Genomic DNA, 19654 nt, shown 5'->3' with positions numbered 1-19654 from the left:
CCGTGCTCGTTCCAATGAGCCACTTCTTCTCTCTCAATTGCTAATCCAGCCACGATCCTTCCTTTCAATTGCTAATTCAGCATTTAGGCATTCACAGTCACTGGTAGCACTTTAATACAAATATATATTTATGTACTCTACTGCTTAAGCACTTATTTTTCACCTATCCATCACCCTTTTCCTCTAATCTCTAAATTATATGATGTCTAATTCTACTGTTTGATTATAAACCAGCTGAGGGTAGAAATCATATCTCTGACCACAACTGGGCTCTTCCAAGCATTTCATGCAGTATTCTGAATAGTAGGTACTCAGTAATGCTATTAATTCTTTGATTTTACACAATATTCAATTATATTAAACTTCCAAGTATCCAGAAAATGTTATATGAAAAAAGAAATGCTTTATGGGCTTTGGCTAGAAGTTTTACATTCGAACACTACACAGGGGAAAACATAAAATGATGTATGTTGATTTCAGGGTATAATTACCCCCACATATAAATGTTGTTCAATTACTTAAATTCCTCTGAAACCAAAATATTTGGATGAAAAATAATTCCAAATTTCTGATTGAATATTAAAATGAAAATGATACAAATTTATACTGTGTTCTGTTTTTCTGTTCTGTAAAGCCTGTTGTAAAGCTGGAACAATATAGGTTCATTTATGGTAAACCGGTCCACTGGGATATGGGGAAAATTCTGGTGGGCCATTATCCTTGTGGGCTGGTTTGGACCACCTTGAATCACTCGTGGCTCTGAGGGGCTCCTTGCATGCTTGAAGCATGCAACAAGCTCCTCAATAAGGACTGCCGTGGACATAAGGAAGGGAGCTTCTGTTTTTCATTCTCCCTCCCCACCCCTTCTTGGTTCTTAATGATTCATGCTGGGAGAACCCGGTAATGATTTTGGAGCAGGTCCAGCCACGTAGGTAGGGAAGTAACTCTCATTTTAAAAGGCAAAATGGAAGGGAAAGCTTTTAAAAATATTCTTGACCCGATTGGTTTCATAAATCCCTTATGCATGGCTCTCTTAATATAGCCATGAAGAGACGAGGGCTTTGATCCAGGAGCATTTGAACTAGCTTCTAAAAGGTCCTCCACTAGATAGCCGAAGAACCACTAGGTGAAGAGAAATAAAATCTAACTCTAAAAGGTATCACAGCCTATACTCATTCTAAGGAGATGGTATTCGAGAACTGCCAAGTATCCAGAAGACCTTTCCACTTGGTGGTAATGAATAGAGTTTGCGCTGTCCAACAGGAAGCAGCAAATGGACCATTATGTGTTTTTCTGGGACAATTTACCTATGGAAAATACCAGTCTTCTTTTTTCCATTTTGCAGAAACATTTTTAGTACAAATTAAGTTTACAGTTAACCTTCAACCAAACATTTCTTTAAAAATGCTGATCGCCTTTAACTAAACCTGATCTTTTCATAAACACTGATATTATACACAGTGGAAGTGTGATAATCTATCAAATTGTAGAATCCATAATTTAAAGGCAAAGCAATCCTGAATAATCTCAAAAACTTTCAACTTCCATAAATGACCAACTTCTGATTACAACACTACTCCCAAGGTACTGCATTTTTGGAGATAAAGCTTTCAAGAATCTAATGGATTCCTTGTTGCCAGCAAGAAGGCACTTCTGTTTTATAGTGAAATCGGGAAGTATATTGATGGCATTTGTCTTTGAATTTCATAGGAAATAATCACCCAGTCAAACACTTGACAATTTTTACTTTACTCCTGGGAGACCCAGGGTTTGTACGCTAAAGAACAGAATGTGAGAGTGTTCTTTTCCACCCACCTTTTTTTGCTATTTCAAAAGCTTTTATTAGAGTTTTGATGGCCGGTTTGTGTTGTTTATTTTCCAGCATTTTGTCTGCTAGTATTGTGTAGATCCTCCAGAGATTTTCACAGGCCAACGAGTTGTGAGAACGGCCCGTCTCATCCTTCCACATCCGCCCTTCTGTCAGTTGATGGAATGCTTCATAATGCTCAGCAGCTTCTGTGAATTGACCTGAAGAATACAAACCATTCATAAATATAAACAGGATAACCCCGTAAAGTAGCATTTAAAAATTTTGCATATGAATCAAAGACAATAATGGACAGTTTACAAAATACAGCATAGGTGATGTGGAAAAGTAACACTGAGCAAGATTATTGGAAGTTTTTCTAATTCAACCCATAAATAATTATTTTCCAGGGTTTAAAATTGAGAAGAGGGATCCAGTTCCATTTCAGATTCCTCGGCCAGAAGGAAAATACACTGTGGCATCATAAAGGGAAGTGGAATTGGGTATCTTTTAGAAGGAGGTACCTAAAAATCTTGTAATGTGGTAGGAATTTGCAATATTCTGCGCTCTAAGAAAACCTCATGTGTTATTTTAAGGATGACTGTCAGGCTTGCTGAAAAGGAGAGAACCACAAACGAAACCCATTTATATAAAAATGGGATTCCTTCACCTCACTAAGGCTACTTGCTCTATCTTCCGGCTCCCCTCTTTGAACAGATTGCGTATATCCACTGCCTTCCCTTCTCAATTCCCTGGATTTTTTTTCCCCTTTAGTCTTCTAAGGCCACATTCACTAAGATTTCCAAAAACCTCCTTATAGCTTCATCTAAAAGTCTACTTGGTTCCCAAGTCTCCTTGACCACTTGGCTACCTTTGATACTGTTGATACTTTGATACTTTTCAGGAAGCCTTCCGGCCTTGGTTTTACCACCATACCATTCATATGTTCTCCTTATATCTCTGTGACACATTCAGACTTTGCTAGCTCTTTACATTTTACAGATGAGGAAACTGAGGCTCAGAGAAGTTAAGTGAATTGCCCACAAATGGCAAATGGCAGATAACTGCATTTATTGAGTGCTTATTGTGTGCAGGGCACAATGAACCCAAAATGAGTTTAAAGTCTAGAGGATTGAAGAACATAAGTGATCTTACTTGATCAGTTACTAGATCACCCAACTGGCATTGTACTGGGTGTTTGAGAAGTACAGAATAACAAAGTGACCTGTGTTCTGCCCACAGGGAGCTTTACACGCTAATGGAACATATAATCCTAAGAGGAACTACAACTAAAATGGTCAAAATAAATGAATAGAACATACAGCTGATGGAATGAGATGATTCCGGGTGCTAGGAAATTAACTGGGGAAAACACGTTGGAGAAGGTGGGATTTTAGGAGGGATTTGATCTTAGGGAGAGCTGTGGTCTGTCTGATTTGGGGAGAGAGGGAGTTTCCAGTCAAGCGAATGGCATGAGTGAGAGTATAGAGCTGGGAGAGTCGATAGGTACGACTAGAAGGTGGCCTGAGAAGAACCAAGTCAGCAATTTAGAAAATAGAGGGTGAAGAGAGCAGATAGGAAGGTGAGGCCAGATGCTGGAGAGATTCACAGCTGATTGTGAGTTGTTTTCATTTGATGCTATTAGAGGCAGGGAGCCCTTGAAGGGTTTGGGGTATTGAGTAGAGTCAGAGCCAAGCAGAGGTCTTGACATATAGTCCATTTTAATTAATCAAGAAAATGTACTGTCTACTGTATGCACTTGGGGGTGTGCACAAAAGAGGCAAAACCAATCATATTTATTGAGCACTTACTATGTGCAGAGCACTGTACTGCACAATTGGGGGAGTATAATATATCAGAGTTGGCAGAAGACACAATTCTTGTCCTCCAGGGGCTTCCAATCTAATGAGGTAGTCACAAAATCGGTTACAGATGAAAACGTGCATATGTGTGCAAGTAAGCACTTAAATAGTAGAGAGTCTGTAAATCAATTAATACAAAAGAGCTAAGAGTGGTTGTGAGGGTCTGATCTGAGAACCTAGAAGTGCCGTGGAGGCAGCTGGGAGAACATTGGAGAAGAAAAATCAATTGAGGAAAGCCTCCTGGAAGAGGTGGATTACAGAAGGGCTTTGAAGATGGGGAGAGCATTTGCAGGGAGAGTGAGAACCAGGGGTTGAAGGGCTGGCTCTCTCAGAAACCTCTATCTTCCAGATTCCCTAACTGGTCCTACCCTTACACCTGAATGTCCATCAAGACCTGGTTCTCCTTGATAGTTCCCATCTTGAACAACTCTGCCTTGACTCTATTTCCCTGGACCTTCCTCCTTTCAGTCACCAGAAGCAGGTTGGGACATTGGCATTAGGACCTGAGCACTACTGCTTTTCCCTAAAATTCGAGACCCCTGCTATTTTAGAATTGAAACCGTTCACAAACAATTCATAAACACTCGAAATGCTGTGTTTTTATCTTTAGAAGGAATACGGCCTTCAAATATACTGGCAAATCCTTGAGCCAACTGGATATCAATTTGCAAATACATTGGAAGTGATATAGGAGGAAAAGATAACTACAATCCTACAGTTGATTATCACTACAGAGAAGCAGCGTGGCTCAGTGGAAAGAGCACGGGCTTGCGAGTCAGAGGTCATGGGTTCGAATCCCACATCTGCCACTTGTCAGCTGTGTGACTGTGGGCAAGTCACTTAACTTCCCTGTGCCTCAGCTACCTCATCTGTAAAATGGGGATTAAGACTGTGAACCGCACGTGGGACAACCTGATTACCCTGTATCTACCCCGGCGCTTAGAACAGTGCTCTGCACATAGTAAGCACTTAACAAAACAAAACAAAAATACTACATATCTAAGTGATATCTATAGGAATGAGTATGGAAAAGTATACTAAATAGGAAAAGTCTATGGATTTGCAAGCTACAAATTAGCATCTTGGAGGTGCAAAATGACATCCATACAAATGACATCATAAATTCAAAAATCTTTTAACGCTGACTGGGCTCAACTTGCCAAACTGTGCATTGGGGAATCATCTAAATTCATTGTTTTCTAAACACATGAGATCTGCTGTTTTTGTTGAAAATAAAAATTAACGAGGTTCCAAAGAGTCATTCAACAAAGGTTATCAATATAGTGACTTTTAAAACTAAAAACATATATTTTTTTCTATTACACTCCCAATTCAAGCTCAATATTCAGCATCATTAAGAGTAAATGCAGCCCAGGTCTCGAATCACTAGGGTGCCAAGGAACCAACACTTCTTCCTGGATAGGTTTGTTAGCCCTGCCCTTTGCTGGAGAAGAGGGGCAGAGAGGGTGAGGGAGGTCAGAGAAGAAAGAGAAGGAAGAACAGAAAGTAGAACATAAAAGGGAGTTCCTTGGGAATCCTCTACAAAAGAGAGAAGTCTCTAGAGGAAAAGTGAATTTTAGCACACTTTATTGAAAATTAGGAGCTCGACCTCCATATTTGCTTCTCATAACCAGAGTTGCATGGATAATTTCTCAACGGACGTTCTCGAAATACACCAAGACACTCTGAATTGCAATACAAGGGTTGTGGACATCTACCTTTCAGAGTTATGAAGAAGCATAATTTGAATCATTTTTTAATTTCCGTTAAAACTAAAACCCAAATATAAGTTAAAAAGGTTGAAGCATCCTCAGAGCTCTCAATTGATCTTAATAATGGGATGCCGCATTGTGAAATAACAATCTTTAGAAGATTCATTCTGAGTATGTTGTTTAAAAATCTACCCCAATAAGTGAACTCAGAAAGTCATGATTATTTTTATAATAATTGAAAATTACATATTCAGGATATAGGGAGAATATATTTATTGGTATGCTTATAGTTTCAGCTAAAAGAAAGCGCATTGTAAGAATAAAACCTTTGCCAGAGTTTCACTTTACCTAACATCCACACAAATAGGAAAATGATCTATCTATTCATTTAAAAAAAAACAGATAAAAAATGAAAAAACAAACAAAACACACATCATGTCTTGTAAAACCAGAATAGCCTGGCAGAATGCTAAGATAGACAGCATTGAGAGAAAACAAGATTCTATATTTTGGAATAGTATCTGAATCTTGGTTTACCCTGCTTTTTCCTATATATCTTTGGAACTTTATAGATATTTGTTATATCTCAGAAGATATCTTGAGCAAATATTAAGCAAAGGAGGATGTATATGATCTCTCCCATTTTAGGTTTTTTTTAAAGTAGAAAGATTGACTAGATATTAACACAAATGGGTTTAAATGTGAAGCTGCCATAAAAGCAGGCACATAAATGTAATTCTCCCAGCCGCTATTTTGATGCACATTTTTGATTCCATGAATATTTTATGAAATGGCCCAAACTAAAGCCATATAACATTCCTGCATTACTGATGCTTGCGCCCGTAAGCTACGAACATTAGAGGCATGATTGAGTGCATTAAAATGAACTCATTCAGCAGTGCATTGATTACTTGAAGGGGGAGGGAAAAAAAAGAGTTACTCCACTTAAGAAAACAGCACACAATTCTGAAGTTTGCAATATAGAAATGGATATAAGTTTGAATACGGTGATTTCATAAACAAAGTGTGACTGTCTGAGCCTGACATTAATTAGGAGGGATGTTAATTATGTCCAAAGACTTGCTTCCGGTACCGTTCAGGTAATTTAAAATGTCACAATCCATAAGAAGCGCTGACTGACCCACTCTAGAACCATGCATCAGCAATCCTGAAGGTAGCTAATTATTTCCTTTTCTATCAACTTGTACATTTGCCAGTAAAAATAATGCAGCAGAAACAATTGTAAGAAAATAATTTGACAGGTCCGTAAGACACATTTCTTCAGCAGCACTGGTAGAAGTGGAAAGCACATTCAGTTTTAAATTGTGAACATTTATTGAGGACTTTAGGGAAATACTCCACTTTAGTTTAAAACAAATACCCCAAGCAACAATAAAGCTTTATGTATATTATATTACATTTTAATCTAGACCTACTGGACATCTTTTGGAATAAGTTATTATACTGTACAATATAGACATAAAATCTCCTAGAAGCAATATTGAATGGTAGCAAAACAAGAAAAATGTTATTGCTACTAAAAAAAAAAAGATATTGCCCACTTCCATTTAACTGCATGAACAATTTACATTATCTTTTTTACATCCCATTGTAATAATTATAGTAGCACTATTCATGCCAAAATAGTGGAGAGTTTCCTACACTTTCTAATGCAAAACACTATTTTCAGGGGTTTATAACATGTCAGGGGAGATCTGCTGTGCTCGTAACCTAGTACACCTAATTTCAAATCAAGAATGCTGGAAAAAAAAGATTTTTGTTTAAAGTTACATTTCTATAGTTTTCTAACAATATTATTCTAAAAGCAACTGGGCAGAAAATTGACTCAGAACTTTTAAGGAGCTTGTTTTTCGTTTTGGAAAAACTTTGAAACACTTTCTTTCTAATGAGATCCTGTAACTCTCATCAAAGATCTTAAAGATTTTTACAGGTTACAAAAAAAGAATTGCCATGAACTCATTAGAGCATAGCAGTTTACTGAATGGCAAATCAAAGGTTCTAGAAAGGCTTTAGTGAAAACAACAGATACTTAGTTCCTAGTAGAAATGTTTAGTTATTCATAAACTCATGTAAATTGATGAAAATTCAGAGATTGAGAAATGAGTTACTGTTGATTGTAACTATTGGCTTTAAAGTATCATTCATAAATGTGAGCCTTTCAAGTCAGTGATGTCATCTCTTTGATTCTAAGGGAAAAACGTCTCATCTGACTCTTCCCTTTATTTTTATTACTCTTGAATTATATATAATAAGCACAGATGCTTCAAGCAGTTTTTTTTTTTCAAGAGTATGTACTTCACAGGTAATAGCAATCATTCTGAGTCATGTTTTAACATATATCACTAGGGAATCTTTTGGTTGGTCATGTAGTATTGGCAAAATTAAATTTTATATTTTAGAATCATTTGAATACAAAGGAAAATAAATGCCCATTATAGTCCTGATTAGCCGACTATAATTAAAAAAAAATTAATTATCTTCACTAATCTCCCACATCATCTTAAAATACTAAATAGAATGAGTTAAAGGTTATAAAAGTCGAACACAACAGAAACATAATGAAGCTAACCAATCAGCAATGATATGCCATATAACTCAGAGAATTGTATTACCAATATGAATAATGAACATTTAACATGTCAGGCTTACCCCACAGTCTAACTCACACTATCTATTTTGAGGATTAAGTTCAAATCTCAATTTGCTTTCAAAACAGAGTTTATGGAACTTTTTACATTTTTCCCCCCAAACAGCTACATAGGTTGTCCCTTGTAATTCTGCATTTCAAAATCACACAAACATATGAGCGCAACAGGAGAAAAAGCATATGTTCCATTTAAAATTCTCTATATTCTTACTGGGCATTATACTCATGGAACAAATACTTCTGGAGGCAGAGTTCCTCTCAGTTATTCAGAAGAAATGCTGCCTGCCCCAAAGCTTATTCTCTATAGTGGAAACTGAAGCTGCAGTTACTTGAGATCTTGCAAATCTTTGAATCAGAAATATCTGTGGCAGAGCGTATGACTCTGAATGAAACTTCACCTCAGTGCTGCTCTTTAAGCAGTAAATAACTAAAATACCTTGCAAATCAGGTAGAATACAAGCACCAACGCCAACAACAGACATGAAAGAGAAGAGACGAATAAATGATAAAAAAAAGGAATGAAATAATTTATTTGAAGTGCTAATAAAGTTTCACTTGGAGTCTTGTTTAAAGATATATCAGACTTTGGGGATGTAACCTAATTACATTTTTATTCTAAGTTCTATTCAAAGATCTTGGACTTTGATTCTAATTTTCTTGTGGTTATCAATACTTTAAAAGGACCTCTTCATTAAATACTAGACTACTTCAAGAGCATGTACATATAGTTGTTTAAGAATAAATCGTTATACCCTTCCCTCAAAATGACAATTTCCATCGAGATAGAAGTGCTAATGTTTAATTTCAGGAATCATTTGAACAATTCGAAGCAGTATGATCTGGTGGTTACAGCATGGGCCTGGGAGTCAGAGGACCTGGATTCTAATCCCGGCCCTGCCACTTGTCTGCTGTGTGACCTTTAGCAAGTTACTTGTCTTCTCTGTGCCTCAGTTACCTCACCTGTAAAATGGGATTAAGACTGGGGGGCCCCTGTGGAACATGGACTGCATCCAACGTGATCATCTTGCATCTACCCAGCATGAAGTACAATGCCTGGTAGTAAGCACCTGAATGTTAAAAAAAAAAAACAACCAACAACCCTCTAAGCCATTTTGATTCCTTTCAAAAAGTCTTAATTTCTGCTATCTGCCCAATACAAATGAATTTTTAATGGTAAAAAATAACACCTAATATTTACAGTCATTCTTGAACTTCTTCTAGCATTAAAATGTTGTAACAATGAAAGGAAAAGAGAAAAATGAAATGTGATTACTTGGTCCAGGGAGAGGAAAACTTTTTTATATCATACACATGTGATAATTAATGTTCAGAGCAGGATTATAATTGCTTTTATAAGAAGTTTAGGCTAAAATTCAAGTGAGAATAATCTTTCAGCTTCCCTTGGAAGGGTGACTGTTTAATAGGATATTCTATTGAAAGTAAGAAAAAAAATTGAAATCAAAAAGACCTAGCTTCTTTTTTATATTTGCTTAATATTAAAAATGTATTCCATGATCTAGCTTTGTTATATTAAAAGAGCAATAAGCACACTGGGACTTCAAAACACTGACAAGAGTAGCATGACTAGAATGTTGGGTTGTCAACTGGCAACCCCTTGGGAGTCCCTGCTGGAGTTGTTTTTTTTTTTTACATAATATCCTTATAGTCCATCAGTACATATTTAATAATATTGGTATTTGTTAAGTGCTTACTATGTGCCGAGCACTGTTCTAAGCGCTGGGGTAGATACAGGGTAATCAGGTTGTCCCACATGAGGTTCACAGTCTTAATCCCCGTTTTACAGATGAGGGAACTGAGGCCCAGAGAAGTGAAGTGACTTGCCCACAGTCACACAGCTGACAAGTGATGGACTCTATCAATACAGTTGCTGTTTATCTTGCAATGGGACCTCTGTAAAGTAGGTATCATAGCTTTAAAGTTTCAAAGTCTTTAATAACAAAAAAAAACCCAAGGCATTTAAAAATAGAGCACAAATAAACCCAACACTACTTCTTATTAAGAATCTTCGTAACACACACTGGTACTAGAAAAGGTGTTACATACTTTCTTACTGCTGCATTCATTCAATAGTATTTATTGAGCGCTTACTATGTGCAGAGCACTGTACTAAGCACTTGGAATGTACAATTCGGCAACAGATAGAGACAATCCCTACCCAATGACGGGCTTACAGTCGGACTGAACTGCATGAACAGAGCACCAACATAGAAAACACACTTACTTCTAAAAGGTATTCAATATCCATTATTACCTACAGTATGCAGAGTACTGTACTAAACACTTACGTGACATTCAGAAGAAGTTTAAAATATAATCCCCTCCCTACAAAATCTTAAAGCCTAATGGGTAAGATGGCAAATGAAGAGATAGGTAAAACAACGTCAAAACAAGCATTATGCTTTTGGGCCAGAAAATGACAAAATGCACTCAATCCGCCCTTAATGTACATTTTCATTACATGCTTTGGGTGGAATGTTCTGGGGAAATTCAGGGATTTTAATACAAGAACATACAGTGTTAGAAGAAATGGTTACACAGATGTAACTTGTTTGCCAAGTATCATAATGCAAGGTGCTCTTACTGCAGGGTTTGTCAGGAATGCAATCTCCATGTTGTAGGAGACAATGTAATTTTGAAATATTTTGTAATAACTTTATGAGAGTATTAAATACCTAAATTGGAACAATTCTAGAATAACCACCTAGAAATAGAGTTGTATAAAAATAGGGAAAATGTCACATAGCCTCTCGGTTCATCCAGCATTCCTGATGGGTGACTGCATTTATCAGACAATTTCTCCAACCTACTTCAAAAAAACCCCAAAAACTAAAGGTATTTTCAAGGAAATCATATTCTCAGTAGCCCCATGTTCAGTTCTTCTTATCATCGTGAAACAATTGTCTACTAGGCTTCAGGAGAATGGTAGTTAGTTGCAACAATAGGCAGAAATCTAGGGATAATTGGGGTGATTGTCCTGTGGCCCCTAGAACCCCTAGATGACTAGGCATTTTCAGAACTTTTTTAGACAGGAGGTAGACATCACTTAACTTCCCTGTGCCTCAGTTTCCTCATCGGCAAAATGGGGATTTGATAGCTGTTCTCCCTCCTATTTAGACTTAGGTACAAGGGCTGTGTCTGGCCTGATTATTTTATATCTATCCCATTGCTTAGTACAGCATATGACACATAGTAAGTGCTTAACAAGTGCCACAATTATCATTACTTGAATGCTCAAATGTTTATGGGGCTATAAAAGTTCCCTTGCCTCCTTTCGCCTCACTCCCCACATCACATGCAGCAGTGTGGTCTAGTGGAAAGGGCATGGGCTGGGAGTCAGAGGCCGTAGGTTCTAATTCCACCTCTGCCACTTGTCTGCTCTGTGATCTTGGGCAAGTCACTTAACTTCTCTGGGCCTCGGTTACCTCATCTGCAAAATGGGGATCCTGATCTCCCTTTTATTTAAACTAGGAGCCCCATGTGGGACCTAATTAATTTAATGTTGGTATTTAAGTGCTTACTATGTGCACAGCACTGTTCTAAGCGCTGGGGTATACAGGGTAATCAGGTTGTCCCACAAGAGGCTCAGAGTCTTCATCCCCATTTTACAGATGAGGTAACTGAGGCCCAGAGAAGTGAAATCACTTGCCCACAGTCACACAGCTGACAAGTGGCAGAGCCGGGTTTCGAACCCATGACCTATGACTCCCAAGCCCGGGCTCTTTCCACTGAGCCATACTGCTTCTCTAATTTCTTTGTATAACAACAACAATAATAATAACTGTGGTATTTGTCAAGCGCTTACTTTTTGCCAGGCACTGTACTAAACGCTGGGGTGGATACAAGCAAATCGGGTTGGAAACAGTCCCCGTCCTGCATGGGGCTCACTGTGTTCATTCCCATTTTACAGATGAAGTAACTGAGGCACAGAGAAGTGAAGTGGTGGCTTGCCCAAGGCCACACAGCAGAGAAGTGGCAGAGCCGGGATAAGAACCCGAACCTTCTGACTCTCGGGCCCGTGCTCTATCCACTACGCTATGCTGCTTGTATCTACCCCGGCACTTGGTATAATAATTGGCCCATAGTATGCACTTAAAAATATAATGATTATTATTGTTCATTTTGCAGCACTTGGAAATAGGGCCCTGAGCAAAAATCCTGCAATTATGTCAGGTTGTTCAACTATTGGGCAATACACATACACAAGTACGTATGGGTATTCACGTACGCCTAACGTGAGTTACACCAGGCATTCAGCATAATATAGTGACATCGTAAGGAGATTCACTTAAGAGCACCCAAATCTAGGATAGTTTCGAGAGGGACGCTTTACAGTCTCTTCCAGCTGACTCCAGATCAATTGGTTCCCCTTCCGTGTTCATGGTAACAAAGCTTTCACATTGGACTTGGACGTCTTCAAATATTTCATCCCTACCTCACCGCCATTGCCTCTGACAATCCATTCTAAGCCCTCACTTTCTTTCCATTTGAACCTGCCTGGTCTATTATCACAGAGTTGCGATTGCAACCGCATTGCCTGGTGCTTTTATTTGTTTCTCGATCCTCTTGATTCTTTTGTTCAAAGAGTGTCACTCCTTTCTTCCATGATTCCAGTGATGCATGGTGCTCTATTGGCCACAGCTAACTCCAGTTTCCATTTGAGATCCAGTATCGTCTGACACTTGATTTACTTCAATACTTATTCATTTATTTTTCTTTCATTTGTTCAACAGCTGAGGTCGTTTGTAAGGCGCACAAAATGTACTCTCACTTGGGCAAATACAATTAAAGGAGATGATACCTGTTTTCAAGGAGCTTAGCATCTAAAAACATTTACCATCTTAAAACGTATCCTCTGTTCTACATGTTTTTGATTGCTTCATTGCAGATCACACAGAAGCTGTTAGAGTATACTACTGTTATCCATTCTCCTCCTGTGTCCCACAATTTAATATCCCCAAATACTGTGGCAAGGAGCAGGTTCTATGTGCTCCTGCCCCAGTCCATTTGGTGGCACCTCCGGCAGGCACAATTGCTCTAGAGAAAAAACACTCGGTAGATTCTCAAAATATGACCAATCAATATTCCTTCAATCCTATTTATTGAGAGCTTACTGTGTGCAAGGCACTGTACAAAGTGCTTGGGAAAGTACAATACAGCAAAAAGAGAGACAATCCCTGCCCACAATGAGCTCACAGTTTAGAGGCGGGAGACAGACATCAATACAAGATAAACAGACATCCATCAATATAAATAAAATTACAGATATGTATATAATAATAATAATGATCACATTGATATTTGTTAAGTGCTTATTATGTGCCAAGCACTGTACTAAGCACTGGGATAGATACAAGGTTACCAGGTTGTCCCATATGGGGCTCAAAGGCTTAATCCCCATTTTACAGATGAAGGAACTGAGGCACAGAGAAGTTAAGTGACTTGCCCATGGTCACGCAGCTGACAAGTGGCGGAACCGGGATTAGAACCCATGACCTCTGACTCCCAAGCCCGGGCTCTTTCCACTGAGCCACGCTGCTTCTCCAAGTGCTGTGCTGTGGGGTGGTGGCAGGGGGGAGAGAAGAGAAAAGGGAGCGAGTCAGGGTGAAGCGGAAGGGAGCAGGAGATGAGGAAAGGTGGGGCTTAGTCTGGGAAGGCCTCTCGGAGGAGATGGGCCTTCAGGAAGGCTTTGAAAGGGAAGAGAGGAATTGTGTGGTGGATTTGAGGAGAGAGGGTGCAGGAGAGCAACCTCTTTTTCCACAATGAAGATCTCTCTGACATCCCAAACAGCCGTCCAGAGCTCTTCAGCTCTAGAGAAGCAGCATGGCTTAGTGGATAGAGCATAGGTCTGGGAGTCAGAAGGACCTGGATTGTAATCCTGACTCCGTCACATGTCTGCTGTGTGACCTTGGGCAAGTCACTTCCCTTCTCTGGGCTTCAGTTCCCTCCTTAAAAGTACCATATGTATTATTATTATTACTACTACTAATAATTTTGATCTATCCTAACATTAGTGAGGCATCAAAGCCCCTCTAGACTGTAAACTCTTTGTGGACAGGGAATGTGTCTCTTTATTGTTATATCGTACTCTCCCATGTGCTTAGTATAGTGCTCTGCACACAGTAAGTGCTTCATAACGATTGAATGAATGAATGAATGCAATCCCTGGCTCACACCAGGCTTGGACCAGGAAATAGAACATCTAGGCTCCTCAAGCAATCAATCAAATGCATTTATTGAGTGCTTATTGTGTGCAGAGCACTGTACTAAGCACTTGGGAGAGAACAATTCCAAGCACTTAGTACAGTGCTCTGCACATAGTAAGCGCTCAATAAATACTATTGAATGAATGAACAATAAAACAGACACATTCCCTGTCTTCTAGAGGGGGAGATAGATATGAATATAAATAAATTACAGGTATGTACATAAGTGCTGGGGGGCTGAGGGCTGGGTGACAGGGAACAAATCAGGTGATGCAGAAGGGAGTAGGAGAAAAGGAAATGAGGACTTAGTCAGGGAAGGCCTCTTGGTGGACAGGTATCATCAAAAGGCTTCGGAGGTGGGGAGAATAATTGTCAGATAAGAAGAGGAAGGGCATTCCAGGCCAGAGGCAGGATGTGGGCAAAAGGTTGGTGATAAGATAGATGAGATCAAGGTACAGTGAGTAGTTTGGCATTAGAAGAGCGAAATGTGCAGGCTGGGTTGTAGTTGGAGAGTAGCAAGGTGCCGTAGGAGGGGACAAGGTGATTGGGTGCTTTAAAACCTATGGTAAGGAGTTTCTGTTTAATGCAGAGACTGGAAATGAGCGACCAGAGAAATAGGAGGAGAACCAAGAGAGGACAGTGTCAGTGAAGTCGGGGTTGGATAATGTTTCCAGGAGAAGTGGGTGGTCGACAGTGTCAAAGGCAGCTGAGAGCTCCCGTTTTTTGCCTGCTGTGTGATCTCGGGAAAGCCCCTTATCTGTGCCTCAGTTTTCTCATCTGTAAAATGTTGATCAAATATCAGCTCTCCCTCCTCTTTAGATTGTGAGCTCCATGTGGGACAGGGTCTTGTCATATCTGATTGTATCGTATGTAACCCAGTGCTTAATATATAGTAAGCACTTAAATATCACAATTATTATTATTCCTTCCTGATTCCAAATGAGTTACACTTTCGTCTGAGGAGTTCTCTGGAGTTTCTCACAGTTATCAGAAATAGATCAATTGTCCACTACTGAACTAGATGCTTACTTAAAATTTTCTCACCTTCAATACCATTCCTAAAACCCCTCATTATCATCAGCTCATTTTAAAACTCCCAGTAATCTATTCTTAAGTGCTTTTTGACACGTTTACAGCTCCTCCCTCTCTAGACTGTAAACTCCTTGTCGGCAGCGAACATGCCTGCCAACCCTGTTATATTGTATTCTCCATATTTAGTACGGTGTCCTGCACACCTTAACATTCTATAAGATTGATTGATTGATTATTGATTGCACCTTTTCTCTCTACTCAGCATTTGCAACTGGAAACTAAAAAGAAATCAAATGGAGAGAAGGAATAAGTGCTCTCACGTGGGTCCTTGAAATCTCATGTTTAGTGGGAAGCATGAGAAAAAGAAATTTCCAAAAGAGAGTCAATAATACCTCCAAAACACATGTTCCATGATTAATAAAATTCATTCTCATAGTATTTACTCCCTCATATTTCCTCAAGTGTCCTAGCAAAGGGACAAGTCATGTTCCACCCTCTATTTTCTTGGATTTAATTTGAAGGATTCATTCAATTTGGTTCTCTATCTCTAGTCTACTGTAATAAAATCACTAATGACTTGCTATAAAGTTCTGAGCACCCCATAAGTTGGGAAAAGAAATACTTGGTCAGTGCAAGCATCTTTCCTTGTTCTGCTTCCCTTTGGGAATAATACTGATAATAATAACTGCAGTGTTTTTTAAATGCTTACTATGTACAAAGCACTCCACTAAGCACTGGGGTAGATATCCTATATTCAGCTCAGACACATTCCCGGTCCCATATAGGGCTCACATTCTAAGAAGGATGGAGCACACAGATTGAATCCCATTTTCCAGATGAGAAAATTGAGGCATGGAGAAGTTAAGTGGCTTGCTCAAGGTCACACAGCAGGCATGTGGCAGAGCAGAGATTAGAACCCATGACCTTCTGATTGTAGGCCTAATCTCTTGACACTAATCCAAGCTGCTTCTTGCTGAGAAAGTTTCCTCTCAAGCTGCCATCCAACTTCTAAGAGAAAACACATGAAGTGGATAGCCCAACAGCCCTACCACGTTGATAAAAATTGATCAACACAAGTTTTAAACGTTTCATAACTCTGAATAATGAAATTTGGAGCTGAAAAATTCAAATTTGTAGAGTGAATGCTGACAATATGCTTTCCTTACTCACTGAGCACCAAGAGACAAAGGAACGATTATGGCTGGGCGTAAGCGGGGCCTATCAAGGACCAGAAGGATTCATCTATGGTGAGAATGTTTCTAAATTCTTTACAGTTCTTTAAAATCCCATCCCTCACCCACTGTTTTGCCAACAGGTAGCAGCAATGGGAGAAATGTCAGAATTTATGACATTGTTTCTCATGTTTGCTTCTGTTCTCTGTGCTAACTTATGGTGAAGATCTCCACCATATTAAAAGATATGAAGACTTTAGTAACAGCTAACTAATAGGGTTCTTAAATTGTCTGTCAAACTTGGAACTGCAGAATTGTAGATTGATACACAAAGGGAAGTGAAACTGTAGTTTCTGCTTCAACAAGATTGATAATTAGAAATGGGGGAATTGGGTTGGTTTTAACCCTAGAAAACCAAAGGTTAAGAGGGGACTTAATTGCAAGTATATGAAGAATTTTTATTTATGTTTCTTCAAAAAACAAACTTCCTGGTGCAAATCCGTATAATAATAACTATGGTACTTGTTAAGCACCTACTATGCACCAAACACTGTTCTAAGCCCTGGGGTAGCAACAAGTTAATCGGGTTGGACACAGTCCCTGTCCTACATGGGCTCACACTCTTATCCTCATTTCACAGATGAGGTAACGGAGTCACAGAGAAGTGAAGTGATTTGCCCAAGATCACACAGCAGACATGTGGTAGATCCAGGATTAAGACCCAGGTCCTTCTATCTCTCAGGTTCATGCTCTATCCACTAAGTCATGCTGCTGCGGTGCTGTTAATGTGTTCTGACTTTTCTTCCTATCCCAGCTGCTCCCCACTGCTTACAAGAATAAACTTTTAACCAGGCCACTGGGGGGGAACACGCACTGTAGGCAATTATGTGAGTAAATAGGGTATATTGATATGTACAAAAGTACTAAGGATGGGTAAATGCTAAGAGTGGCTGGATGAAAATGGGTTTCCAACTTGTATGCCAATAGAAATGGATGAAATCTAATACTAGTAAAACAATACTACTGCAGAACGTTAAAACATAGAAGATCGTTAATTGCAGAAGCAGTTTTACTTACCTTCATATTTATTGCTCTCAATAGAATGCAAATGAGCACTGTGAGGCAATTTTTAAATCTTAATTATTATATGCCTGTAGGCATAGCAACTGAAGGAAACCTATTTAAGTATAACCCTAAGCATATAGACTCCTTAGCATATAGATTCCTAACCATATGGGGACATTCTTTTTTTAAACCGAAGAGATTTCAAAAGAGAGTTGTGGGTTTTTTTTTAAAAAAGCTCACAACAACCTCCTCAATCAAATACTCATTAGAAAAGGATCACACAAATTAGAAATAAGGCATTTTCTTGTACCATACTCAAATAACTTTCACTACAGCATGACATGGAATATTGCAAAAGATCACGTATCATTCTATCCAAATGGTTATTTCATTACTTAATTTATGAAGTAGGTACTGCATAGGTGAAATTTCTATTTTGTAAAATCCTAACCTTTACTGCTTTTAGTTTAGTTGGGGGAGACCCTTGCAGCCAATGGTGAGGAGCCTCTAACTTCATCCTAATCCTCCTCAACCTCTCAGCTCCCTTCAATGCTGCGGACTACCTCCTTCTCCTTGAAACACTAGCCAACCTTGGCTTCACAGACGCTGTCCTTTCCTGGTTCTTCTCCAAGCTCTCTGCCTGCTTTTTGTCAGTCTCTTTCACAGACTCTTCTGCCTTCCGCTCTCTAAAAGTGGGAGTCCCCTCAAGCATGAAATCTGGGCCCCCTTCTATTGTTCACCTACACCCACTCCTTTGGAGAAGTCACTCACTCTCATGGCTTCAATCACCACCTCTATGTGGGTGATTCCCACATATACCTATCCAACTCTGATCTCTCTCCTCCTTTGCAGTCTCACATTTATAATAATAATAACGATATTTAAGTGCTTACTATGTGCCACGTACTGTACTAAGCACTGGAGTAGATGTGAGCAAATTGGGTTGGACACAGCCCCTGTCCTGCATAGGGCTCATAGTCTTAATCCTCATTTTAGATGAGGTAACTGAGGCACAGAGAAGAGAAGTGATTGCTTAAGGTCACAAAGCAGAGAAGTGATGGAGCTGGGATTAGATTGCATGACCTTCTGACTTCCGGGCCCATGCTCTATCTACTAAACCATGCTTGCTTTCAGGATATCTCTGTCTGGATGTCCCGCGGACACTTCAAACTAAGCATGTCCGAAAGAGAACTCCTCATCTTCCCATCCATGCCCTATCTTCCTCCTGTCTTTCCCATCACTGTAGACAACACCACTCTCCTTCCTATCTCAAAAGCCCTTAACCTTGGCATTATCCTCGACTAACCTCATTCAGCCCTTGTATTCCATCTGACAATCAATCAGTGTAATTTATTGAGTATTTACTGCGTGCAGAGCACTTAACTAAATGGTTGGGAGAATACAACAGAATTGGTAGACACATTCCTGGCCCACAAGGAATTTACGGTATAGAGGGGAGGCACATTAATGCAAATAAATGCATAACAGATGTGTGTATAATTGCTGTGGGGCTGACGGTGGAGTGAATATCATGTGTTTAAAGGGTACAGATCCAAGTGCGTAGGCGACTCAGAAGGATAGGGGAGAAGAGGGCTTAATCAGGAAAGGCCTCTTGGAGGAGGTGTGATTTTTAAATAAGACTTTGAAGGTGGGGAGAATAGTGGCCTGTCATATATAGAGAAGGAGGAAGTTTTAGGGAAGAGGGAGGACATGACCAAGGTACCAGTGGCTAGGTAGAGGAGATGGATAAATGGCTTTAGCATTTTTCCATCTTATGGTGGTAAAATTAATCTTTCCCATGAGAGTGACACCAGGTAGGACTCAAGAACCAACCACTGTACACCCATGCAGGTCAGGTTTCCCCTCTGAGGAGGAGATAGTCCTTATCACTAACTACTTTTCAAAACCTGAAAAACAAATGCTTTTTTTCCCCCATAAAAACGGGTTTTTTTAAATCTTTTAAGAATGGACTGATGGATTTACATTTGGGGTATAATCAATCCCAATTTGTTAACATTTTTTGTATTAAAAAATGCATTTTACCAATATAATAGACACTAAGGACATTCTTGAAAAAATGTTTTAATCTATAGTAAAAATGATCAAGGAAGT

The 19654-nt window shown here is 39.2% G+C and overlaps 1 protein-coding gene across 5 annotated transcripts in view; it reads right to left on the bottom strand.

Annotated features, from left to right (window-relative positions):
- The window catches only part of TTC29 (tetratricopeptide repeat domain 29), a 222281-nt gene that overhangs the window by 103623 nt on the left and 99004 nt on the right, over nucleotides 1-19654 (bottom strand). For all 5 annotated transcript variants that reach the window (XR_003763178.2, XM_029076334.2, XM_029076333.2 and 2 more), the window contains one exon: nucleotides 1816-2028. Coding sequence is in view for 4 of the 5 variants with exons in the window: in XM_029076334.2 (XP_028932167.1) it covers nucleotides 1816-2028 (213 nt within the window). In the remaining variant the exon portion in view is untranslated. The remainder of the gene's footprint in view (nucleotides 1-1815; nucleotides 2029-19654) is intronic.

This window comes from Ornithorhynchus anatinus, chromosome 12 (assembly GCF_004115215.2).
Source record: "Ornithorhynchus anatinus isolate Pmale09 chromosome 12, mOrnAna1.pri.v4, whole genome shotgun sequence".
Lineage (NCBI taxonomy): Eukaryota > Metazoa > Chordata > Mammalia > Monotremata > Ornithorhynchidae > Ornithorhynchus > Ornithorhynchus anatinus.
The sequence above is the reverse complement of the archived record's forward strand: the minus strand, read 5'-3'. Positions and strand labels throughout refer to the sequence as shown.